At 33.8% G+C, this 22,509-nt stretch overlaps 3 protein-coding genes across 3 annotated transcripts; 2 read left to right on the top strand and 1 right to left on the bottom strand.

The window, feature by feature from the left end:
• Nucleotides 1-613: 613 nt before the first annotated feature.
• On the top strand, nt 614-1,661 carry BDCG_07294 (uncharacterized protein; the record flags this gene model as incomplete). The annotated part of the gene is made up of 3 exons (XM_045423087.1): nt 614-638; nt 799-1,202; nt 1,587-1,661. The coding sequence occupies 3 exons, from the start codon at nt 614-616 to the stop codon at nt 1,659-1,661; spliced, it is 504 nt and encodes a 167-aa protein (XP_045278563.1).
• A 6,595-nt stretch (nt 1,662-8,256) lies between these two features.
• BDCG_07293 (uncharacterized protein) lies at nt 8,257-8,568 on the bottom strand (the record flags this gene model as incomplete). The annotated part of the gene is made up of 1 exon (XM_045423086.1): nt 8,257-8,568. One exon carries the CDS (start codon nt 8,566-8,568, stop codon nt 8,257-8,259), a length of 312 nt encoding a protein of 103 aa, XP_045278562.1.
• An 11,076-nt stretch (nt 8,569-19,644) lies between these two features.
• Nucleotides 19,645-21,872, top strand: BDCG_07291 (sugar transporter; the record flags this gene model as incomplete). The annotated part of the gene is made up of 8 exons (XM_045423085.1): nt 19,645-19,736; nt 19,797-20,024; nt 20,082-20,263; nt 20,331-20,625; nt 20,702-20,804; nt 20,906-20,981; nt 21,044-21,451; nt 21,535-21,872. 8 exons carry the CDS (start codon nt 19,645-19,647, stop codon nt 21,870-21,872), a joined length of 1,722 nt encoding a protein of 573 aa, XP_045278561.1.
• Nucleotides 21,873-22,509: the final 637 nt, after the last annotated feature.

Raw genomic sequence — 22,509 nt, 5'->3', positions numbered from 1 at the left:
ATATTTCAGTAGAAGTAAAACAAATCACTGATTTCTTTAATGAGAAGTCAGTATCTAGCTATTCTATATAGATAATAAGTGAATACTCTTCTCTCATTTCATAAGTGAGAATAACTGAAGTGATATCTCAGCAGCATCTTATTATCAAGAAAGAGTAATCTGCTGATCTTATATAGAAGTAGAGTTCTCATATTTATCAATCAGATCTTTCTATGATATATCTGAATAATATCATAGAGTGATTGAAAATCAGTTCAGATAGAATGAAATCATCTGTATAGAAGTAATAAGCTGTGTAGAACTATAACAGAGTCTTGATACAGCTAGAAGCATGACAATGTTCTTCTCTTTAAGAGTATAGTTTCTATGCTCTTAAGATTACTGAATTAGAAATTATCTTTGTTGTATAGCAACAGTTATCAATCAATTGACAGTACATGTGCTGTGTGTGATATAAAGAAATAGATGAGTTTTTCTGCTGACTGTGTAGATCTTTCTTTTCTCATCTTCATTCAAATTAAACACATGATAAGTGGGTTTCTTATATATCAATTTGAAATGTGAAAAATGTAGTTAACAAGTGACTTGCAGATCTCTCAATATATTCCATCCTATGTATGAAATTCCCTGCAAAAGTGGTGTGTTTTAGGGGCAAAGCTAACAGTAGTGGCAGGATTTTTCTGAAAAGATCCCCCCCCCCCATGACACATTTTTCTCCCCCCCCCCCATCTGCAATAGTGAGTGCATGGGAGCATCATCCTTGGGAGACAATAAGGGGCTTATTCTGACATTTTCTAGTGAATAATAAATGTCTTCGTGGTGCGGCTGCGGCCTCCGTGGCCGCCAAGAAAGCCAGGTTGGAGGCGGCGGCGTCAATGAGCCGCGGGAGCACCGCTCCCATTGCCACACCTCCTCCTGCTTCTCTTGCGGCCGCGGCGGTTCTGCCGGTCGGTGCGTCTGCGTCCGGTCCGTCCCCTCCCGCACGCCCGAGCCCTGCTCGGGATGCTGCTGGGTTGGGTCCGCAGGGTCCCGCGGTTCCTTCGCCTTCTCCCTGTGGGGAGGCTCCAGTGCAGTCTCTGGCCAGCATCACCACTTGTCTGCACTGTGCTAAGCAGCTGAAGAAGAGAGGGATTTTATACATCTATTTCTTCTCTCACTTCTGTTATTTCTGTTATATCTGTAACAATGACTCCTGTCTCTCTGTAAGTATTATCTCACAGAAAGACATTGTGTCAGCTCTGATAAGAAGTCTAGATACTTAAGCAGTACAGAGCAAGAGTCTCAGAGCTTCAAGTGTTAATAAATTCTGTCAAGACTGAGAAGATCTCTCTTACTTATCTGTAGAAGAAGATGAAAGTGTGAGTCTCTAAGATGAAAAAATATCTCAGAATGACTAGTCTTAAGAAGAGATTAGCTGATACTGCTGTTGAAAGTGTTATAGAGATTAATCACTGATTGAAGAGAATCTTGCTTCAGTTAAAGCAGATGACTGAGATGCTTTATAAGTTGATAAATTGATACTTTTAATATCTCTTATACTCTTCTGTAGCATGCTTCTCTGCAGTGCTGCAGTACTAACTTCTCAGCAGATAAAGATATCAGTACTGAAGACTTTAACAGTGAAGAATGAGTTTGATAAGAGTGTGATTATTGATGAGTAGACTCTGATTTCTCTTTTTACTTTTTCAGTGAGCTGTGACTCTATTAGAATAGCAGCAGTCTGCAGATTAATAATATTAATCTTTTTATTAATTTTAAATATCTCTTTTCTTTTAACTGCTTCAGAAATGTTACACTTGTATAGTCTTATTAAACTTTTAAAAATTCTTTAAGAGAAAATAGAAGAAGAGTACTATAGAGTCTATAAGACACTGACTCATTACTGTGAGATTATCTCTAAAAAATTCTTTGAGAAAAATGAGAAGTCTTAAGCAGTATTTCTTATTTAATGTCTCTGATGTGTAACAGAGTAATCTCTACTAATTATTTTATAGATTATAATCTCTTTCTCAGTATTTTTCAAATACTCAAGTAGTTCTTATAAATTCTCTAATAATAAATAATCTTCTTATTTAATAAGATATTGAAGCTTACTATAATATATTTACTTATTTAATATTTTCTTTATAAGATATTCAGTATCACTCTTAATCTCTATATTATCTAATCAAGATAACTCTACTCTGAAGTATTACTTATAGAGCTTTAAATAGAAAATGTGAAAAATAGAATAAATTAATTTCAATTCTGTAAGTAATTTCAACTTATATATCTGCTTATTTATTACTCTTATTACTGAGAAAGATTCTAGTCACTGCTTACTAAGCTTCTTACACAGTCTCATTGTCTTGATATTCTTTACTGAAAGTAGTACTTAATTCTCTATTAAGAACTTCATTGAAAGATGTTTTTAATTATAGTATTTTATCTACTACTTCTGAATGCAGTGAATGCTTTTCACTATCTTCTTATAAATTTTATTCAAAAGTTTCAATCTTACTTTTACTTCTAGTACTGAGAGATACTTTATTCTCTATATCTGTCTAACATTCTGACTGTTTATTTCTCTCTTTGAAATATTGTCTGTGATGTCACTGAGTAATAAAGAATTATATTTATAATAAGTATAGAAAAAAAATATCTTTAAGATTGTATTCTTTATATTATTATATATGAATTCAGTGATTAGAAGATGTTTAAGTCAATTATTCTAATAATATAAATAGAATACTTAAAGATACTGTTCTAGTATTTAATTCTAATATTCAGTCTGATCATCAGTCTGTAGATGAAATACAGTACTGAGAAGATATCTTATTATAAGATAATAGTAAAAAGCTGATCAGTATTTACTGATAAAGAGAGATTCTTGATCTGTTATTAACAATTTCAGAGCACTGTGATTATAAATGATGATATCTAAAAATAGATCAGTTAATTCAGAGACTTTAATCTTTTTATAAATAGAAATATATCTGATTATCTTTGTAAAGTAATTAATAATAATTAAAATCAAGTTATATTCTTTGACTCTTGTTAACTTTGACAGATTAACTATGAAATTCATTGATAGATTCTATCATGAGCTCTTTAAAACAGGTAGTAATATCAACTTATTATATTACTTATACTGTAGAATCTTTATTCTTTGATAGATATTATAAATCTTAATATACTCTTTAATATCTATCTGAAGCTTGTTTTAAGTATATTTATATTTTAGAAGCTTCTCAGTCTTCTCTAATCTGAAGTGCTCTGTATGAGAATTATTATAATAAATTCTTAATAACTTCTGATACACTACTCTGCTACAAGAAATGAAGACTGAACTATTCAGTAGTAGAAGTTTATATTCTTCTAATTATCAGTGACTTGATTTCTTAGTAGTACTGTTCTGCTCAGAGTCTGTCTCTTTCAAGTTTAAACTGAATTCTTTCTTCTTTAACTTTTAAATTTAAGCTGCAGTAGAGACATTTCTCTTCTATAACTTATTAATAAATTTTAAAAGTAGTTAAGTTGAAAGATTGTAGACTGTTTTATTCTTTATCAATTCAATAATTGTAAGATATAATATAAGAAGCTTATAATCTTTAGTATCAGTTCTCTGCAGAGATCTGAGTTCTCTTTTATCTTCTATACTGAGTCACACAGCTGTCTCTCTGATACTGTTTTCAAGCTTTAGAGTATTTTAATTCTCTGCAGTCAGCTTCTTCTACAGTGATAACAGAGATTCTTTTATAGAATTCTTCTTCACATTAATAATATTATAATCAGACTGTTTAGATAGTATATCAGCAGAGTTAAGCTGATCTGAACAGTATTAAATATAGAAATTATACTCTGAAAGCAGCTCTGTTCACCTGACTTAACATTCTGTCAAGCTCTTTATTATCAAGAAATAATATAGATTTACATAATCAGTGAGAACTTACACTGAGTACTTACTATTCTGAAGATAATGTTATCAGATCTTAAAGAATTTAATAATTATTAATATCTTCTAATTATGAATATCATATCTTCTCTGCATAAGTAATAACTTCTTGAAGAAGAAGATCACTGATCTTCATTTACAGTGTCTTATAGACTCTGTGAAAAAGTCTTCTCTTACAGATAATTCATTATCTATTTTCTCAGAGATAATTATTCTCTGATTCTTTCAATGTTGAAAGATCTTCAGTGTTAACTGTGAAAAGATTTCACAGATCTCATTTCTGAATATATCAGTCTCACACTGACTGAGTAAGTCAGAGTTAAAATGATTCAGTATTATAACATCTGTGAAAGCTTATTTCAATTTCATAAATATCTACACAGTATCTTGAGTGAGAATAAACAGTTCTATTTTTCTGTCTTTCACACTTTTCTTCAACAGATCTGTAAGAGAAGCAGTAATTTATAAATATATATAGATAAATTATCTATAGAAATTTACAAATTCTAGAAATATCTACATCTTATAGTACATCTGCAGTGTCAGTCAGTTTTCAATAACAGAGACTCAGCTTCTATTCATTGAAATGTCATTTACTTTAATAATATAATCTAAGAAATCAATCTTCTGTATATAGAATGAGTATTTTTCAGTGTTTATATAGAGTTGATACTATCTCAAGTAACTTAACACTTCTTGAACATGAGTATCATATTCTTTCTCTGATTTTAAGAAGATTAAAATATCATTTAAATATACTATACAGAAGATGTTGATAAGGCTCTACAGTGTCTCATTTATATAAATCTGAAAGATAACTGAAGCATTACAAAAATCAAAAGATAAAACAAGATATTCAAAATTATTGTACTTGATATAAAAAGCTGTTTTTCAAATATCATCTTTATTAACTCTGATTCTATAATAGATATTCTGTATATCAATCTTCAAGAATATCTTTGCTTCAGATAATTGATTAATTATCTTATCAATTAACAGTAATAAATAGTGATTCTTAACTGTCATCTTATTAAGGCCTCTGTAGTCTATATATAGATGTAGTCTATCATTCTTCTTAAGTATAAAGAGTATAAATGTCTCTACTGAACTCTTTGATAAATATATTCAGTTCTTTGATTGCACTTCTTCAAGATATTTATATAGAATATTCAACTTCTTTACAGACAAGTTGTAAAGAGATCTGTACAGTATTATTACACTGTCTTCAAGATAAATCTTATATTATATCTTGATATCAGGAAACTTCACTACTTCTCTTTCTGAAAAGATATTTTTAAAATCTGTAAAAAGACATCATATACATTTATCTTCAATGATAAATACTGCTGCTAATCTTGCAGTAAGAGTGATAACTTCTTCATCTGTTCTCAAGTCTTAATCATCTACTATACAGTATATCAACTCAATCTTTTTCTCAAGATTCTTTTAATGAAACTCTTCAGATTTCTCTATTACTATCTCTTCATTAGTGAGATAGTACTGTCATATCTGAATAACTCAGTTAATAAGAGAATTGTTTTCTCTTAATTATAAGAGATCTAGAATAACATTCTCATCTATAATATTAACTGTATGAAGAAGCAGACTACTCTTCTTGAAAATTTCTTCTAAGTCTGTGATCATACACTTTGCTTAAATTATGTTAAAACAGTGATATTTTATTTCATCAGTAAATTTCATATGATCTGACAGATCTATCTTCTTTTAATTCTTTATCAAAGAAAAGAAATAGAATATGAAGTTGATATTCACTTCAGAGTTAAATAGACATCTCACTGATATTTTCTTATTCAGAGTATGTATTGTGATTGTAATATAAACTTAAAGATATGAGAATTATCAATTCTTTTCTTTCTCTTCTTTATCTTCTATAAATATATTTGTCAGAAGAGAAGTTAACTTTGAGAAGATATCTTTTTAATTTCTTCTCTTCTTCAGCTTCTTATAATTACTGATATAGTGATTATCAGCTCTGCAGTTAAAATAGAGATCTTTGTCAAATCTTTTTTAATATTTCTTTACAGTGAGTGAAGAATCAGAATACTTGAAATTCTTCTTTACTTTCTTCACACTGAAGCTGTTATAACACTGTTTAGATTCTATTATTAATTACTTAGAAGAGATCTTGTTAATCTTTTTCTTAAAGAATTGATTATTTAAATAGATCTGAGAAGTCAGGTTAACAAACTCAGTATAATTAATTAATGAACTCTGATATTATAATATTATTATCTGCATCTTATGAGTCAGCTTTGTGAAATAAAGCTGTATTTTTAATTGATTTAAATTATCAGTCAGTTTCTTTCAATATTCTTCAAATCTTATATTGAAATTAAAAGAATTCTCATTATCTCATTGATATAATAAGTTAAACTGCTGTACTGCTGTGAAGCTGCAGTTGCAGTGATCTTTAATTTAATTCAGTAGAAAGTTCTTGAATTCTTCTTAAGTTATAATAGTATTGATACACTCAAGCTTTCTCTTCTTAATAATTCAAGTAGTTGCAGAGATATCTTTAAGAAGGTTGACAGTGTATATTACTTATATCTCATGAGTATTATACTAGCTCAGATTAAGGTGAAATTTCTGTTTAAGAATATAGATAAAGCTGTGAAATTCAGATAAGATATTTCTCTTATATCTTGATAAATCTCTGATCTTAATCTCTCTATCTTTATAATAGATATAGATGTGTAGAGGCCGCGGCAGTGACAGAACAGTTGAAGAGCTTATATTAAAATGCACAGTGAGTTCAGAAATCTTGAATTTCTGCTGAGATAGAAATATATATACTCTAGAGAATGATGTAGTGTTTCTCTCAGAGAATGAAGTCAGATCAGTCTCAGTGTAGATGTATAAGATTATATCAGTCTGTTAGAGCTTGACTGATTTAAATATATAATCAGATTAAGTGATTTAAATTGTAATATAATAGAACTGAAGCAGTGACTAGTCAGTAGTAATATATAGAGATAGTTATTTAAGAAGCTGTATAAGTGAGCTTAACTATCTTACTTAAATAGTGAGCTTATAGACTACACAGTTATTACAAGAATATCACAGATATAGTACTTAGTATACTAAGAAGATTATATAAGACATACAGTAACTCTTGTATATATTTCAGTAGAAATAAAATGAATCACTGACTTCTTTAATAAGAAGTCAGTATCTAGCTATTCTATATAGATAATGAGTGAATACTCTTCTCTTATTTCATGAGTGAGAATAATCAGAGTAATATCTTAGTAGTATCTCATTGTTAAAAAAGAGTAATCTGCTGATCTTGTATAGATGTAACGTGGCGGAACTGAAGCAGTGACTAGTCAGCGGTGACACATAGAGGTAGTTGTTTGAGAAGCTGTATAAGTGAGCTTGACTATCTTGCTTAAATAGTGAGCTTGTAGGCTACAGAGTTATTGTGAGAATATCACAGATATGATACTTAGTATACTAAGAAGATTGTATAAGACACACAGTAACTCTTATGTATATTTCAGTAGTAATAAAACAAATCACTGATTTCTTTGATAAGAAGTCAGTATCTAGCTATTCTATATAGATAATAAGTGAATACTCTTCTTTTATTTCATAAGTAAGAATAGCTGAAGTGATATCTCAGTGATGTCTTATTATTAAGAAAGAGTAATCTACTGATCTTGTATAGAAGCAGAGTTCTTATATTTATTAATCAGATCTTTCTATAATATATCTGAATAATATTATAGAGTGATTGAAAACCAGTTCAGATAGAATGAAATTATCTGTATAAAAGTAATAAGCTATGTGAAACTGTAACAGAGTCTTAACATAGCTGAGAGTGTGATAATACTCTTTCTCTTAAGAGTATAGTCTCTATACTCTTAAGATTATCAGATTAGAAATTATCTTTATTATATAGTAACAGTTATCAACTAATTGATAGTATATATACTGTATATAATATAAAGAAATAGATGAGTTATTCTGCTAACTGTATAGATCTTTCTTTTCTCATCTTCATTCAAATTAAACATGTGATAAGTGAGTTCCTTATATATTAATTTAAGATGAGAAAAATATAGTTAATAAGTGACTTACAGATCTCTCATCATATTCTGTTCTATATATGAAATTCCCTGTAAAAGTGATGTATTTTAGAGACAAAGCTGACAGTAGTAACAGGATTTTTTGAAAAGATCTCTCTCTTTATGAAACATTTTTCTTTCCTCTTTCTCAATTGCAATAGTGAGTGCATGAGAGTATCATTCTTGAAGAACAATCAAGGACTTATTCTGACATTTTCTAGTGAGTAAATGTCTTCATGATGCGGCAGTGACCTCTGTGACTGTCAAGAAAGCCAGATTGAAGGTGGCAGTGTCAATGAGCTGCAGAAGCATCACTTTCATTGCCACATCTCCTCCTGCTTCTCTTACAGCCGCGGCGGTTCTGCCGGTTGATGCATCTGCATTCAGTTCATCCCCTGCCTCCCTCACCGCTGTTGCAACGCCGCCCCCCCCTTCAGCTAATACAGTGGCATATGACCCTGTGTGATCATTTGAAGAGAAATCTGAAGAGAGCTTGATTTCAGAGACAGTGGCTCTGAGAAGCTCAATCTGTAGTTTCTCTCTCATGACATGCTCAAGCTCTGCTCAGAATACTGCTGAGTTGAGTCTGCAGAGTTCTGCAGTTTCTTCATCTTCTCTCTGTGAGAAGGCTCTGATACAGTCTCTGACTAATATCATTACTTATCTACACTGTGCTAAGCAGCTGAAGAAGAGAAGAATTTTATACACTCACTTCTTCTCTTACTTCTGTTATTTTCATTATATCTGTAACAATAACTTCTGTCTCTCTGTAAGTATTATCTCATAGAAAGACATTGTGTTAATTCTGATAAGAAGTCTAAATACTCAAGCAGTACAGAGTGAGAGTCTCAGAGCTTCAAGTATTAATAAATTCTGTTAAGACTGAGAAGATTCTTCTTACTTATCTATAAAAGAAGATGAAAGTGTGAGTCTCTGAGATGAAAAAACATCTCAGAATGACTAGCTCTAAGAAGAAGTCAGTCAGTGTCACTGTTAAAAGTGCTATAGAGATTAATTACTGATTGAAGAGAATCTCACTTCAACTGAAGTAGATAACTGAGATACTTTGTAAGTTGATAAGTTGATATTTTATGCATTTCTCATGCTCTTCTATAATACTGCAGTGCTAACTTCTCAGCAGGCAAAGATATCAGTACTGAAGACTTCAACAGTGAAGAATAAGTTTGATGAGAGTGTAGTTATTAATAAGTAGGCTCTGAGATTCTCTCTTTTTACTTTTTCAGCAGGCTGTGATCTTATTAAATTAGCAGTGACCTGCAGATTAATTAATATTAATCTTTTTATTAATTTCAAATATTTCTTTCTTTTTCTTATTAATCACTTCAGGAATTTTACACTTGTATAGTCTCATTAAACTTCTAAAAAACTCTTTGAGAGAAAATAGAAGAAGAGTGCTATAGAGTTTATAAGATGCTAACTTATCATTATAAGATCATCTCTAAAAAACTCTTTGAGAAAAATAAGAAGTCTTAAGTAATATTTCTTACTTAACATTTCTGATATGTAACAGAGCAGTCTCTACTAGCTGTCTTATAAATTACAATCTCTTTCTCAGCATTTTTCAAATACTTAAGTGATTTTCATGAATTCTCTGATGATAAATAATTTTCTTATTTAACAAGATATTGAAGCTTACTATAATGTGTTCACTTATTCAATATTTTCTTTACAAGATATTCAGTATTACTCTCAATCTCAATATTATTCAGTCAAGATAGCTTCATCTCAGAGTATTGCTTATAGAGTTTCAAATAGAAAATGTGAAAAATAGAATGAATTAATTTCAATTCTGTGAGTAATTTTAACTTATATATCTGCTTACTTATTACTTTTATTATCAGAAAAGATTCTAGTCATCACTCACTGAGCTTCTTACACAGTCTCATTATCTTGATATTCTTTGCTGAAAGTAGCACTTAATTCTCTATCAAGAACTTCATCAGAAGATGTTTTTAATTATAGTATTTTATCTATCACTTCTGAGTGCAGTGAATGCTTTTCATTATCTTCTTATAAATTTTATTCAAAAGTTTCAATCTTACTTTTACTTCTGATACTGAGAGATACTCTATTCTCTGTATCTGTTCAACATTCTAACTGTCTATTTCTCTCTTTAAAACATTGTTCATAATGTTACTGAGTAATGAAGAATTATATTCATAATAAGTATAGAAAGAAGATATTTTTAAGATTATATTCTTTGTATTATTATATATAAATTCAGCAGTTAGAAGATGTTTGAGCTAATTATTCTGATAATATAAATAGAACACTCAAAGATGCTGTTCTAGTGTCTGATTCTGATATTCAGTCTAGTCATCAGTCTGCAGATGAAATATGATACTGAGAAGACATCTTATTATAAGATGATAGCAAAAAGCTGATCAGTACTTACTGATAAAGAGAGATTCTTGATCTGTTATTAATAATTTCAGAGCATCATAATTATAAATAATAATATCTAAAAACAGGTCAGTCAATTCAGAGGCTTTAATCTTTTTATAAATAGAAATATATCTAGCTATCTTTATAAAGTAGTTAACAATGATTAAAATTGAGTTATATTCTTTGACTCTTGTTAACTTCAGCAGATCAACTATAAAATTCATCAATAGATTCTGTCATGAGTTCTTTGAAACAGGCAGTGATATTAACTCACTGTATTACTTATACTGTGAGATCTTTATTCTTTGATAGATATCATAAGTCTTAATATACTCTTTGACATCTGCTCAGAGCTTGTCTCAAGTGTATTTACATTTTAGAAGCTTCTCAGTCTTCTCTAACCTGAAGTACTCTATATAAGAATTATTATGATAAATTCTCAATAACTTCTGACACACTGCTCTGCTACAAGAGATGAAGACTGAATTATTCAGCAGTAGAAGTTCATATTCTTCTAGTTATCAGTGACTTGATTTCTTAGCAGCACTGTCTCACTCAGAGTCTGTCTCTTTTAAGTTTAAACTGAACTCTTTCTTCTTTAACTTCTGAATTCAAGCTGCAGTAGAGATGTTCTTCTTCTATAATTTATTAATGAATTTCAAAAGTAGTCAGATTAAAAGATTGTAGACTGTTTCATTCTTTATCAATTCAATGATTATAAGATATGATATAAGAAGCTTATGATCTTCAGTGTCAGTTCTCTACAGAGACTCAGATTCTCTTTCATCTTCTATACTGAGTTATGCAGCTGCCTCTTCAGCACTGTTTTCAAGCTTTAAAGAATCTCAACCCTCTGCAGCCAGCTTCTTCTGCAGTGATGACAGAGATTCTTTTATAGAATTCTTCTCTGTATTAATAATATTATAATCAGGCTATCTAGACAGTGTATCAGTGAGATTAAGCTGATCTGAACAGTATCAGATATAGAAATCATACTCTGAAAGCAGCTTCACTCATCTGACTTAACATTCTATCAAGCTCTTTATTATCAAGAAGTAACACAGATTTGCATGATCAGTGAGAACTTACACTGAGTACTTACTACTCTGAAGATAATATCACTAGATCTTAAAGAATTCAACAATTACTAACATCTTCTAATCATAAGTATCATATCTTCTCTGCATAAGTGATAACTTCTTGAAGAAGAAAGTCACTGATCTTCATTTATAATGTCTTATAGACTCTGTGAAAAAGTCTTCTCTCACAGACAATTCATTATCTATTTTCTCAGAGATGATTATTCTCTGATTCTTTCAATATTAAAAGATCTTCAGTGTCAACTGTGAAAAGATTTCACAGATCTCATTCTCAGATACATCAGTCTCACACTGACTGAATAAGTCAGAATTAAAGTGATTCAGTATTATAATATCTGTAAAAGCTTGTTTCAATTCTGTAAACATCTGAACAGTGTCTTGAGTGAGAATAAACAGTCTCATTTTCCTGTCTTTCATACTTCTCTTCAACAGATCTGTAAGAGAGACAGTAATCTGTGAATATGTATAGATGAATTGTCTGTAGAAATTTGCAAATTCTAGAAATATCTGCATCTCATGATACATTCATAGTGTCAGTCAGTTCTCAATGACAGAGACTCAGCTTCTGTTCATTGAAATGCCATTTATCTTAACAATATAATCTAAGAAATCAATCTTCTGTATATAGAACAAGCATTTTTCAGTGTTTATATAGAGTTGATACTGTCTCAAGTAACTCAACACTTCTCAAACATGAGTATCATATTCTTTCTTCATTTTTGAGAAGATTAAAATGTTGTCCAGATATACTATGCAGAAGACATTGACAAGGCCCTGCAGTGTCTCATTTATATAGATCTGAAAGATAACTGAAGTATTACAAAGATTAAAAGATAAAACAAGATATTCAAAATTGCTGTACTTAGTACAAAAAGCTGTTTTTCAAACATCATCTTCATTAACTCTGATTCTATGATAGATATTCTGTATATCAATCTTCAAGAACATCTTTGCTTCAGATAATCAATTAATCATCTTATTAATTAACAGTAATGAATAGTGATTCTTAACTGTCATCTTATTAAGACCTCTGTAGTCTATACATAGACATAGTCTATCATTCTTCTTAGGTACAAAGAGTATAGACATCTCTGCTGAACTCTTTGATAAACATATTCAGTTCTTTGATTACACTTCTTCAAGATATTTACACAGAACATTCAACTTCTTTACAGATAAGTTGTAAAGAGACTCATACAGCATTATTACATCATCTTCAAGACAAATCTTATATTGCATCTTGATATCAGGAAACTTCACTGCTTCTCTTTCTGAAAAGACATTCTTAAAATCTATAAAGAGATATTATATATATCTATCTTCAATGACAGATACTGCTGCTAATCTTACAGTAAGAGTGATGACTTCTTCATCTATCTTCAAGTCTTAATTATCTACTATATAGTATATCAACTCAATCTTTTTCTCAAGATTCTTTCAATGAAACTCTTCAGATTTCTCTATCACTGTCTCTTCATCAGTGAGATGATACTGTCATATCTGAGTGACTCAGTTAATAAGAGAATTGTTTTCTCTCAATCATAGAAGATCTAGAATGACATTCTCATCTATGATATTAACTGTGTGAAGAAGCAGACTGCTCTTCTTAAAGATTTCTTCTAAGTCTGTGATCACACACTTTGCTTGAATTATGTCAAAACAGTAGCATTTCATTTCATCAGTAAATTTTGCATGATCTGACAGATCTATCTTCTTTCAACTCTTCATCAAAGAAAAGAAATAGAATATGAAGTTAATATTCACTTCAAAGTCAAGTAGACATCTCACTGATATCTTCTCATTCAGAGTATATATTGTGATTGTAACATGAACTCAGAGATATGAGAATTGTCAATTCTTTTCTTTCTCTTCTTTATCTTTCACAGATACATTTGTCAGAAGAGAAATCAACTTTGAGAAGATATCTTCTTAATTTCTTCTCTTCTTCAGCTTCTTACAATCACTGATATAGTGATTATCAGCTTCACAGTTGAAACAGAGATCTTTGTCAAATCTTTTTTAACATTTCTTTACAGTGAGTGAAGAATCAGAATACTTGAAATTCTTCTTTACTTTCTTCACACTGAAGCTGTTATGACACTGTTTAGATTCTGTTATTAATTACTTAGAAAGAATCTTATTAATCTTTTTCTCAGAGAATTGATTATTCAAATAGATTCAGAAAGTCAGATTAACAAGCTCAGTGCAATTAATTAATGAACTCTGATATTATAATATTATTATTCACACCTTGTGAGTCAGCTTTATGAGATAAAGCTGTGTTTTTAATTGATTTAAATCATCAGTCAGTTTCTTTCAATATTCTTCAAATCTTGTATTGAAATTGAAAGAATTCTCATTATCTCATTGATATAATGAGTTGAACTGCTGTGCTGCTGTGAAGCCACAGTTGTAGTGATCTTTAATTTGATTCAGTAGAAAGTTCTTGAATTCTTCTCAAGTCACAGCAGCATTGATACACTCAAGCTCTCTCTTCTTAATAGCTCAAGTAGTCACAGAGATATCTTCAAGAAGGTTGACAGTGTATATTACTTATATCTCATGAGTATTATACTGGCTCAGATTAAGGCAGAATTTCTGTTCAAGAATACAGATAAAGCTGTGAAATTCAGATAAGATGTTTTTCTTATATCTCAGAGAATCTTCAATCTTAATCTCTCTATCTTTATAATAGATGTAGGTGTGTAGAGGCTGCAGTGATAGCAGAGCAGTTGAAGAGCTCATATTAAAATACACAGTAATTTCAGAAATCTCAGATTTCTGTCAGAGTAGAGATGTACACACTCTAGAGAATAATATAGTGTTTCTCTCAGAGAGTGAGATTGAGTCAGTCTCAGTGCAGGTGTGTGAGACTATATCAGTCTGTTAAAGCTCAACTGATTTAAACATGTAATCAGATTGAGTGATTTGAATTGTAATATAACAGAACTGAAGCAGTGACTAGTTAATGATAATATATAGAGATAGTTATTTAAGAAGCTGTATAAATGAGCTTAACTATCTTGCTTAAATAGCAAGCTTATAGACTACAGAGTTATTGCAAGAATATCACAGATATGATACTTAGTATACTAAGAAGATTGTATAAGATACATAATAACTCTTGTGTATATTTCAGTAGCAGTAAAACAAATCACTGACTTCTTTAATAAGAAGTCAGCATCTAGCTATTCTATATAGATAATGAGTGAATACTCTTCTCTCATTTCATAAGCAAGAATAGCTGAAGCAATACCTCAGCAGCATCTCATTGTCAAGAAAGAGTAATCTGCTGATCTTGTATAGAAGTGAGGTTCTCATATTCATCAATCAGATCTTTCTATGATATATTCAAATAATGTCATAGAGTGGTTGGAAACCGGTTCAGATGAGATGAAATCATCCGCATGAAAGTGATGAGCCGTGTGAAACCGCAACGAGGCCTTGGCGCGGCCGGGAGCGTGACAATAGAAGTGAGATTCTTATATTCATCAATCAGATCTTTCTATAATATATCTGAATGATGTCATAGAGTGATTGAAAACTGGTTCAGACAGAATGAAATCATCTGCATAAAAGTGATGAGCTGTATGAAACCGCAACGGGGCCTTGACGCGGCCGGGAGCGTGACAATTATACTGTAATTGATTTAGAAGTTATCAGAAGATTTCAGAAGTTATTAGAAGTTATTATAAGTTAATATACTATATAAGATTATCAAGAGATCAGAAGTTATCAGAAGTTGTTAAAAGTTACTGAAAAATATACTCAGTACTTTAACTATAGTCTCTGATAACTGAATAGATGTTTTAATAGCAAGATTAAGATATTGAATAACTAAATATAATCATAATTGAAAAATTAGTAAATTATTCTTATCTTTAAAATCATAGTAGCAGTTTTCAATATAATACTTCATACTCAGAATATATATATTTTCAGATAAAAATTATATCAATTAATAGAAAATTAAAAAATTAATTCTTTAAGATGATAGAGAAATAATCTATAAGTAATATTATACAGTGATTCTATCTTAAATATTATAATTAAAGTAAATTGTTTCTGTATTACTAATAAATAAAAACTGTTTTTTCTCAGACACTCTGTGAAGAGTTTACTGAGAATAAACTGACTGCTAAGATTATAAATTTCACATTTAATCTCATTTAGTCTGATTTCATACATTTCTTAACATGAATCTCACTGAGACTGACTATTAAAAAAACATGTAAAGTGACTATATATCAGATTTTAAAATGAAATCATGACTTAAAAAAAATAAGAAAGTGATTTCATTTAATCTCATTTAATCTCATTCTTGATATAAAGTTACTATTTTTAGACATTTTAAGATTTTTTTTAGACTATTTTTAATTTTTTAAAAAGTAACACTTTTTGATAACACTTAAATGAGATTTAAAGTTATTTAAAGTAATAAAAATAATTTAAATTGAGAAGTAGAAATCATGATCTTATTTGAAAAATGTGATAAGAGTAGATAGTAAGTCTTACTAAGACAGTATAAGATTACTATTTAATGTTAAAACTGTGTAATGAAATCAGTTAAATTAATAATAAGACTTAGACTGACTATGTAATTATGTCTGAGATCAGAACTAGATTTTTTAATAGTCTTATTATCAATTCAACTGATTTCATTACACAGTTTTAATATTAGATAGTAGTTTCATACTGTTTCAGTGAGACTTACTATCTACTCTTATCACATTTTTCAAATAAGATCATGATTTTCACTTCTCAATTTAAATTATTTTTATTACTTTAAATGACTTTAAATCTCATTTGAGTGTTATCAAAAAGCATTACTTTTTAAAAAATTAAAAATAGTCTAAAAAAAACCTTAAAATGTCTAAAAATAGTAACTTTATACTAAGAATGAGACTAAATAAAACCAAATGAGATCACTTTCTTATTTTTTTCAAGTTATGATTTCATTTTAAGATCTGATATATAGTCACTTTATATGTTTTTTTAATAGCCAGTCCCAGCGGGATTCACGCCAAGAAATGTATGAGACCAGACCAAATGGGATCAAACATGAAATTCATGGTCCCAGCGGCCAGTCTAATGAGACTATCAAAAAATCTGGTCCTGGTCCCAGACACGGTCACACGGTCAGTCTAGCTGAGGATATCTCATTTAGGTTTAGTGTAAGCTCTGTGACAGTTGATTGACTCAGATGTTAGCAGGACTTGGCAGAAAGTAGCAGTAGTTCAGATTGAGTTAGCTCGGAGTGGAGTGGCTGAGTTTACTGAGATAACGCCCAGTCCTAGCTTTCATAATTATCCTGGATGCCTCCCAGTTTGCTTTGAGGCAAGAGAAAACTAAACGCGTTTTGATTGTGTTGAAGAAATGGATACCTCAGATGCATTGCTCTTCCCTCCCCAGCGGCAGTGGGTCCTCAGGTGGCACCTAAAACTAACCTTGGAAGCGATAAAGGGTCATTCAGCCTGGATGATGCTCAATATTAATAATCCACAATCGGATAGGTCCTGTGCTACATGTATGGTTATGAACCATGTGAGAATCAGATCTTAGGCTGGTTATGACCATGGCTCACTGTTGTTTCTTGTTGGCCTTCTCTGTCTATGAAGCTTTACAAATTAAGCAAAAAGTCTCTCACGCGACTGAGAGATCTGGTCGTTGAAATTCTCGGCCTTTTGCATCATACTACCGAGCTGCAGGAATCCTTTTTGAAGAGCACGATTGTATAATTGTATAGAGAGAGGGTTTGAAATCATTTAAAATCATTGTATTACCCTTGGGCATCTAGGATGGGATTAGAGGTATCTTAATGAGATACTAGATTTAACCCCGTGACACTTTTCAAGAGGTGACACTACTTATTCCAATCAGGATCATGCTACTGCTGATGTACACCCGGTGCGAGCGCAAGAAGGACAGGACACTGAGATCAGATGGGAACGTTTTGATGGAGGGGACACATAGGAGGGAAGGGGGAATTTTCCTTCTTCCTGGGAATAGAAGAGCTGGGACTAAACTGTTTGATTCCCTCTTGGTTTACTGTTTCTGCCATCCCCTTTTCCTTTCACTTTGAGGAGGGAAATACTGGAATTTTTGCATAGTCAAATACTCAGAAAATAGCAGAGTCCTTACCCCATCTTCTTTCAATTCTACTTATTGGCAACCAGTTCTGTCAGACTTGAGGAAATGAATCTGTCTTGCAGTCTGGCTGGAGATGGTGAATACTGGAGGCATGAATGCACTTCGCGAGTAATTTTTAATAAAAATTAATTAATTAATTAAATTAAATTAAAATTCAGCAGCTTTTCATTAGTACAAGAATCACCCGTCTTGTCTCTGTGAGCTGATGAGTTTGCTGGCCGTGAGAGCCGTTCCACCAATCTGTAGAGGCATCAGAGTTACAGTTTATTGGCACAGTTTAACTGAAATCCATGGATAGCTATGTATCGTCTGCTCCAATAGCCTAAATCGGCCTCCAGCCGTCCAAAAAAGTTGGCTCCCTCCAATATTGGTTGATGAAATTAGAAGCTTTTGAGAAAGGTTTGACGTTTAAGTTCAGAACCAGCAAAAGGTGTCCAATAACTAATTGTGTAGACGAGAGTATAGGCTTCTATCAGCAGCTTGATGGATGATAACCCCCGTTCAAGGAGATTTCTATGGTCTATGGACAAGGTTTTTCTTTTTTGACGTTTTTTAGTTCTGTGGTGGCCTCGTTTTCGTGTGGATAAAATATGCCCCCCTTTTAATGTAATTTCATGGTAGTATGACAAAAACAGCAGTCAAATGCCGCTGCCGGATTATATTCTTCACAGTGTCCTATGCGACGTAAACGCATTGTGTGGGGAAGTTGACGAAATAAAAGCTCCGGGGCCGTTCGGCTTGCCGACTCGGGAAGTCTTGGCATGGAGGCTTATTGAGGGCTAGTTAAGTTACTTAACTAGCTTAGTTAGTTGCCGATCGCTTGTTATGTATTCAGTTAGTCCAAAGTTTGTTGTAAGCCTCAAGTGCACAGGCATTGTCATCCTCAGCTTTTTATCAACAGCACTTTAAACTCTTGTTTCCTCCAGCCGCCTAGTGCATAGAGTTAACGAATCCCTGTCACTTAAAATTGACCCACAGACTTCCCTCCTTATTCAGTACCTAGAGGGTGGGATTTGTTCCACTTCGCTCCTAACGAATCACGTAGTCACCCAGAGTCACCTCGAACTTATCAAGCTGAAATGGGAGTCAAGAGGTGTGGGAGAGGCTTTGAATTGGCTGTTAATGGATGGCATTTGTAGTGTGTGGGATATCCGCCATCATTGCTGCCCGATCCGTTTCTGGAGTTTCCCCCCATTCATACTTGAAATGTGCTAAACTAACTACATCTCTGGGGCCAAAACAAGCGAATAGCCTTTCCATACTATTTTGGAACTTTTACAATGCATTTATCCTTGCTTGTATTTCGAAAACAAGTTAAGGGCACGTCTAATGACACGCAGATTCAACGTTAGAATGCATCAATATGGACATTCGCCGGAGTATATCCCCAAGCGGGACAATAGCCGGCTTGGGCCTATAAAATAATTACCAGATCACAATGTTTTAGGGTTTATATACCTTTATCGAACGAATCTCGGTACGCCGATTCCTTGGTTTCAACATTAGCTTCTGGTTAAGTCCCCGAGTTAGCAAGGGATGAATGACCCTCTAACTTGGGATCACCCAAACCTTCCTTGCGTTATAGCTTCTCCACGTCCGCTGAATGGGGCCCCGCGGAACTCCGCTAAGCTTTTGACATCTAGTTGTCCGCCCATTTATGGAGCCTGAGATCTTGCAGCTTGCCGCTAGGTTACATACATAGAGCTCTACCTGATCGCGAGAATGATTCCTTCTCACAACTTCTACTTCACCTACTTCTCTTGATATCTCATCTATGACCAGAATATTCCATGCACTTCAAAACTACTCTATCATTTGCTATACCTCAGTCCGCCGCAAATTTCTACTTCGCTGCTTGTAGCCCTCAACTTTGCTCTCTCTGCTAATCCCACTCATCGAGAGCTCTACTTTAGCTGCTAATAATTCACAAACTGAGCTACCAGACACCTGGGCAGCACTCTACAAAATGAAAGAGTTTACGAACATATATGCCATCGCGGCTGTTGCCGTGATCGGCGGTGGTTTGTTCGGTTTTGATATCAGCTCTATGTCTGCTATGTTAGTTACAGTGCCCAGTTTTGCGGTGCATCCTTGATGCTGACCGCTCTCTCCGTTCAGCATCTCGACCTCACAGTACCTTTGCTACTTTAACCAAGGTCCAGACTATTACGGGGTGATAACCCCAGACAACCCGGATGGTACCCGCTGTAGCGGCCCTAGACCCTCTACCCAAGGCGGTATCACCGCTGCCATGCCCGGTGGTTCCTGGGTTGGCGCTCTTGTTTCCGGATACCTGTCAGATATCCTTGGCCGAAAGAAATCGATCCAAGTCGGCTCTTTATTTTGGTTTGTGGAATCCCTGAAACAGAATCTACGGGAGTTTTTACTTACCTCCTCTCATAGGATTATCGGAAGTATAATCTCCGCTGCGGCTCAAAATATTGGTATGCTCGTAGCTGGACGTTTTATCAACGGCTTCGCTGTTGGTATTTGCTCTGCTCAAGTCCCCGTCTACATTTCTGAACTGGCTCCTCCCTCGCGAAGAGGCAGATTAGTGGGCGCACAACAGTGGGCTATCACATGGGGTAAGTCTAGCCGCTTTTCAGTTCCCGGATTCCTTATTGACTACTAACACATGCCAACCAACAAAAGGCATCTTGATTATGTTCTATATGTCATATGGGTGTACATTCATCGGGCCAGCAAACGGAACAACGGCCTTCAGACTCCCTTGGGCCCTCCAAATGATTCCCGGCATCTTTCTCCTCTTTGCGCTTTTCTTCATGCCTGAATCTCCTCGCTGGCTTGCCAAAAAGAACCAGTGGAATGAAACTGAAAGAATTATAGCCGGCATCCATGGCAAAGGTGATGCTAACCATCCCTTCGTCAGAGCCGAACTGCAAGAAATCGGCGACTTCGTAAAACTGGAGTCAACTAACGAGACCACGTATGCACCCCTATACTTTATTTTGACTTCCCTTCCCACCATAACTTAGAGCAAAATATGATTCTAACCTGCGCAGTTATTTCGATCTCCTCAAACGGAACATGATTTTCCGAACTCACGTTGGTGTCTTCACTCAGATTTGGAGCCAGTTGACCGGTATGAACGTGATGATGTATTATGTAGGCAAACAATCCATTCAGTTTATATTGGCGAGCTATATTCGCGGCTCGTTAATTTCAAAATAAAATCACCCTTCGTCAACATACTAATTTCGCCCTAGATTACCTACGTATTCGCAATGGCTGGATTGAGAGGCAACACCTTGCTTGTATCATCCTCGATTCAATTCATCATTAGTATGGCCCCCAAAAAGGATAGATATCCCTCAAAGGTACTCTCAGCTAACCATTCTTTTCAGACGTCGCTATGACCGTTCCCGCTCTTATCTGGGTGGACAGATGGGGCCGGCGTCCCACTCTCCTAGCTGGAGGAATCCTCATGTGTGTTTGGATGTTTGCTACAGGCGGCATCATGGGAGCCAACGGCCACTATGTGCCCGGGGGTATCAACGGAGTCAAAGCAGTATCATGGGCTGTCAACCAGGGTGCCCCCGCCAAAGCTGTCGTGGCCTGTACCTTCCTCTTTGTGGCCTCCTTCGCTCCGACCTGGGGCCCCGTTTCCTGGATCTATCCACCGGAGCTGTTCCCTCTCCGCTTCCGCGGAAAGGCTGTCGCACTTTGCACGTCCTCCAACTGGATATTCAACTTTGCCCTGTCCTACTTCGTCCCGCCAGCCTTTGAAAATATCCAGTGGAAGGCATATATGAGTAAGTCTAGAAATCCCACCCCCCATCTTTTTCTTTTTCTCGCCTCTCCCCTTTAAAATACGTAAAGACTAACGCACAACCAGTCTTTGGCGCCTTCTGTGCTGCAATGACCATCCACGTTTTCTTCGCCTTCCCAGAAACAGCAGGAAAATCCCTCGAAGCCGTCGAAGATATCTTCAACACAAGCACTCCAGCATGGAAAACACGCGTTACCACAAAGGAAACCATCGCAGCTGAACGGGGCGATGTCGAGGCCAAGCATACATTTTCTGAGCGTACCAGGATACACGCAAATATTGCTATGCAAGACGTCCCAGCGAGGACCGGGGCTGGCTCCGGTGCGGGTGCCGCCAACCTGACCAGCAAGGTCAACTTTAACCCCACAGAGCGTACCGCGTCTGGGTCCAGTCGCAGTACCTAGATAATCATGCAATCGCCATTGCTGATTTGCCCAGTTTGCTCATCATTTATATACATTGCATAGTAGTAGTATTGTTTTATATTCCGTCCAACAAATGCACAACCGACGCCAACCACAGAACAAACTTTTCAAGTATGTCCTTTTCGTGTGTGGCCTGGTGTTCGCTATTCCCCCCTTTATTTCATTTAACACTCACCTCGCTTTGGGACACATTAATATTTTCTCTTTTCTATTCTCTCTTAATCTCCCCATGATAATTATTATTATTATTATTATTATTATTATTATGTATTATGTAAGATAATTCTCTGAATTCTGTAAATATCAAGAGAAAGCAGACTTCTGACTCCCCATGTGAGTGAGAAGAAAGTAAATACTCACCTCAATGTCTTGAGACCTGAAATGTTAATGTATAAGAGATACTTGAATAAGAATTGAGAGATGACTGTCAAAGTATTAGCAGACACAGAAGCTTCTACACAATATATTAATAATTATATAATTCCCAAGACTAAAAGAGATCTGCTGAGTGAAGAATCTCTGATATATAAGATTATCTGATAACTAATATTTAATATCATCTGCAAGAGTAAGAGTTCCTTGCACTTCAGAGAATGATCTTGCTATATTTGAGCAT

The sequence above is a fragment of the Blastomyces dermatitidis genome (genome assembly GCF_000003525.1).
Source record: "Blastomyces dermatitidis ER-3 genomic scaffold supercont1.8, whole genome shotgun sequence".
Classification (NCBI taxonomy): Eukaryota; Fungi; Ascomycota; class Eurotiomycetes; order Onygenales; family Ajellomycetaceae; genus Blastomyces; species Blastomyces dermatitidis.
Note: the sequence above shows the minus strand (reverse complement) of the source record. Positions and strands in the feature narration are given on the sequence as shown.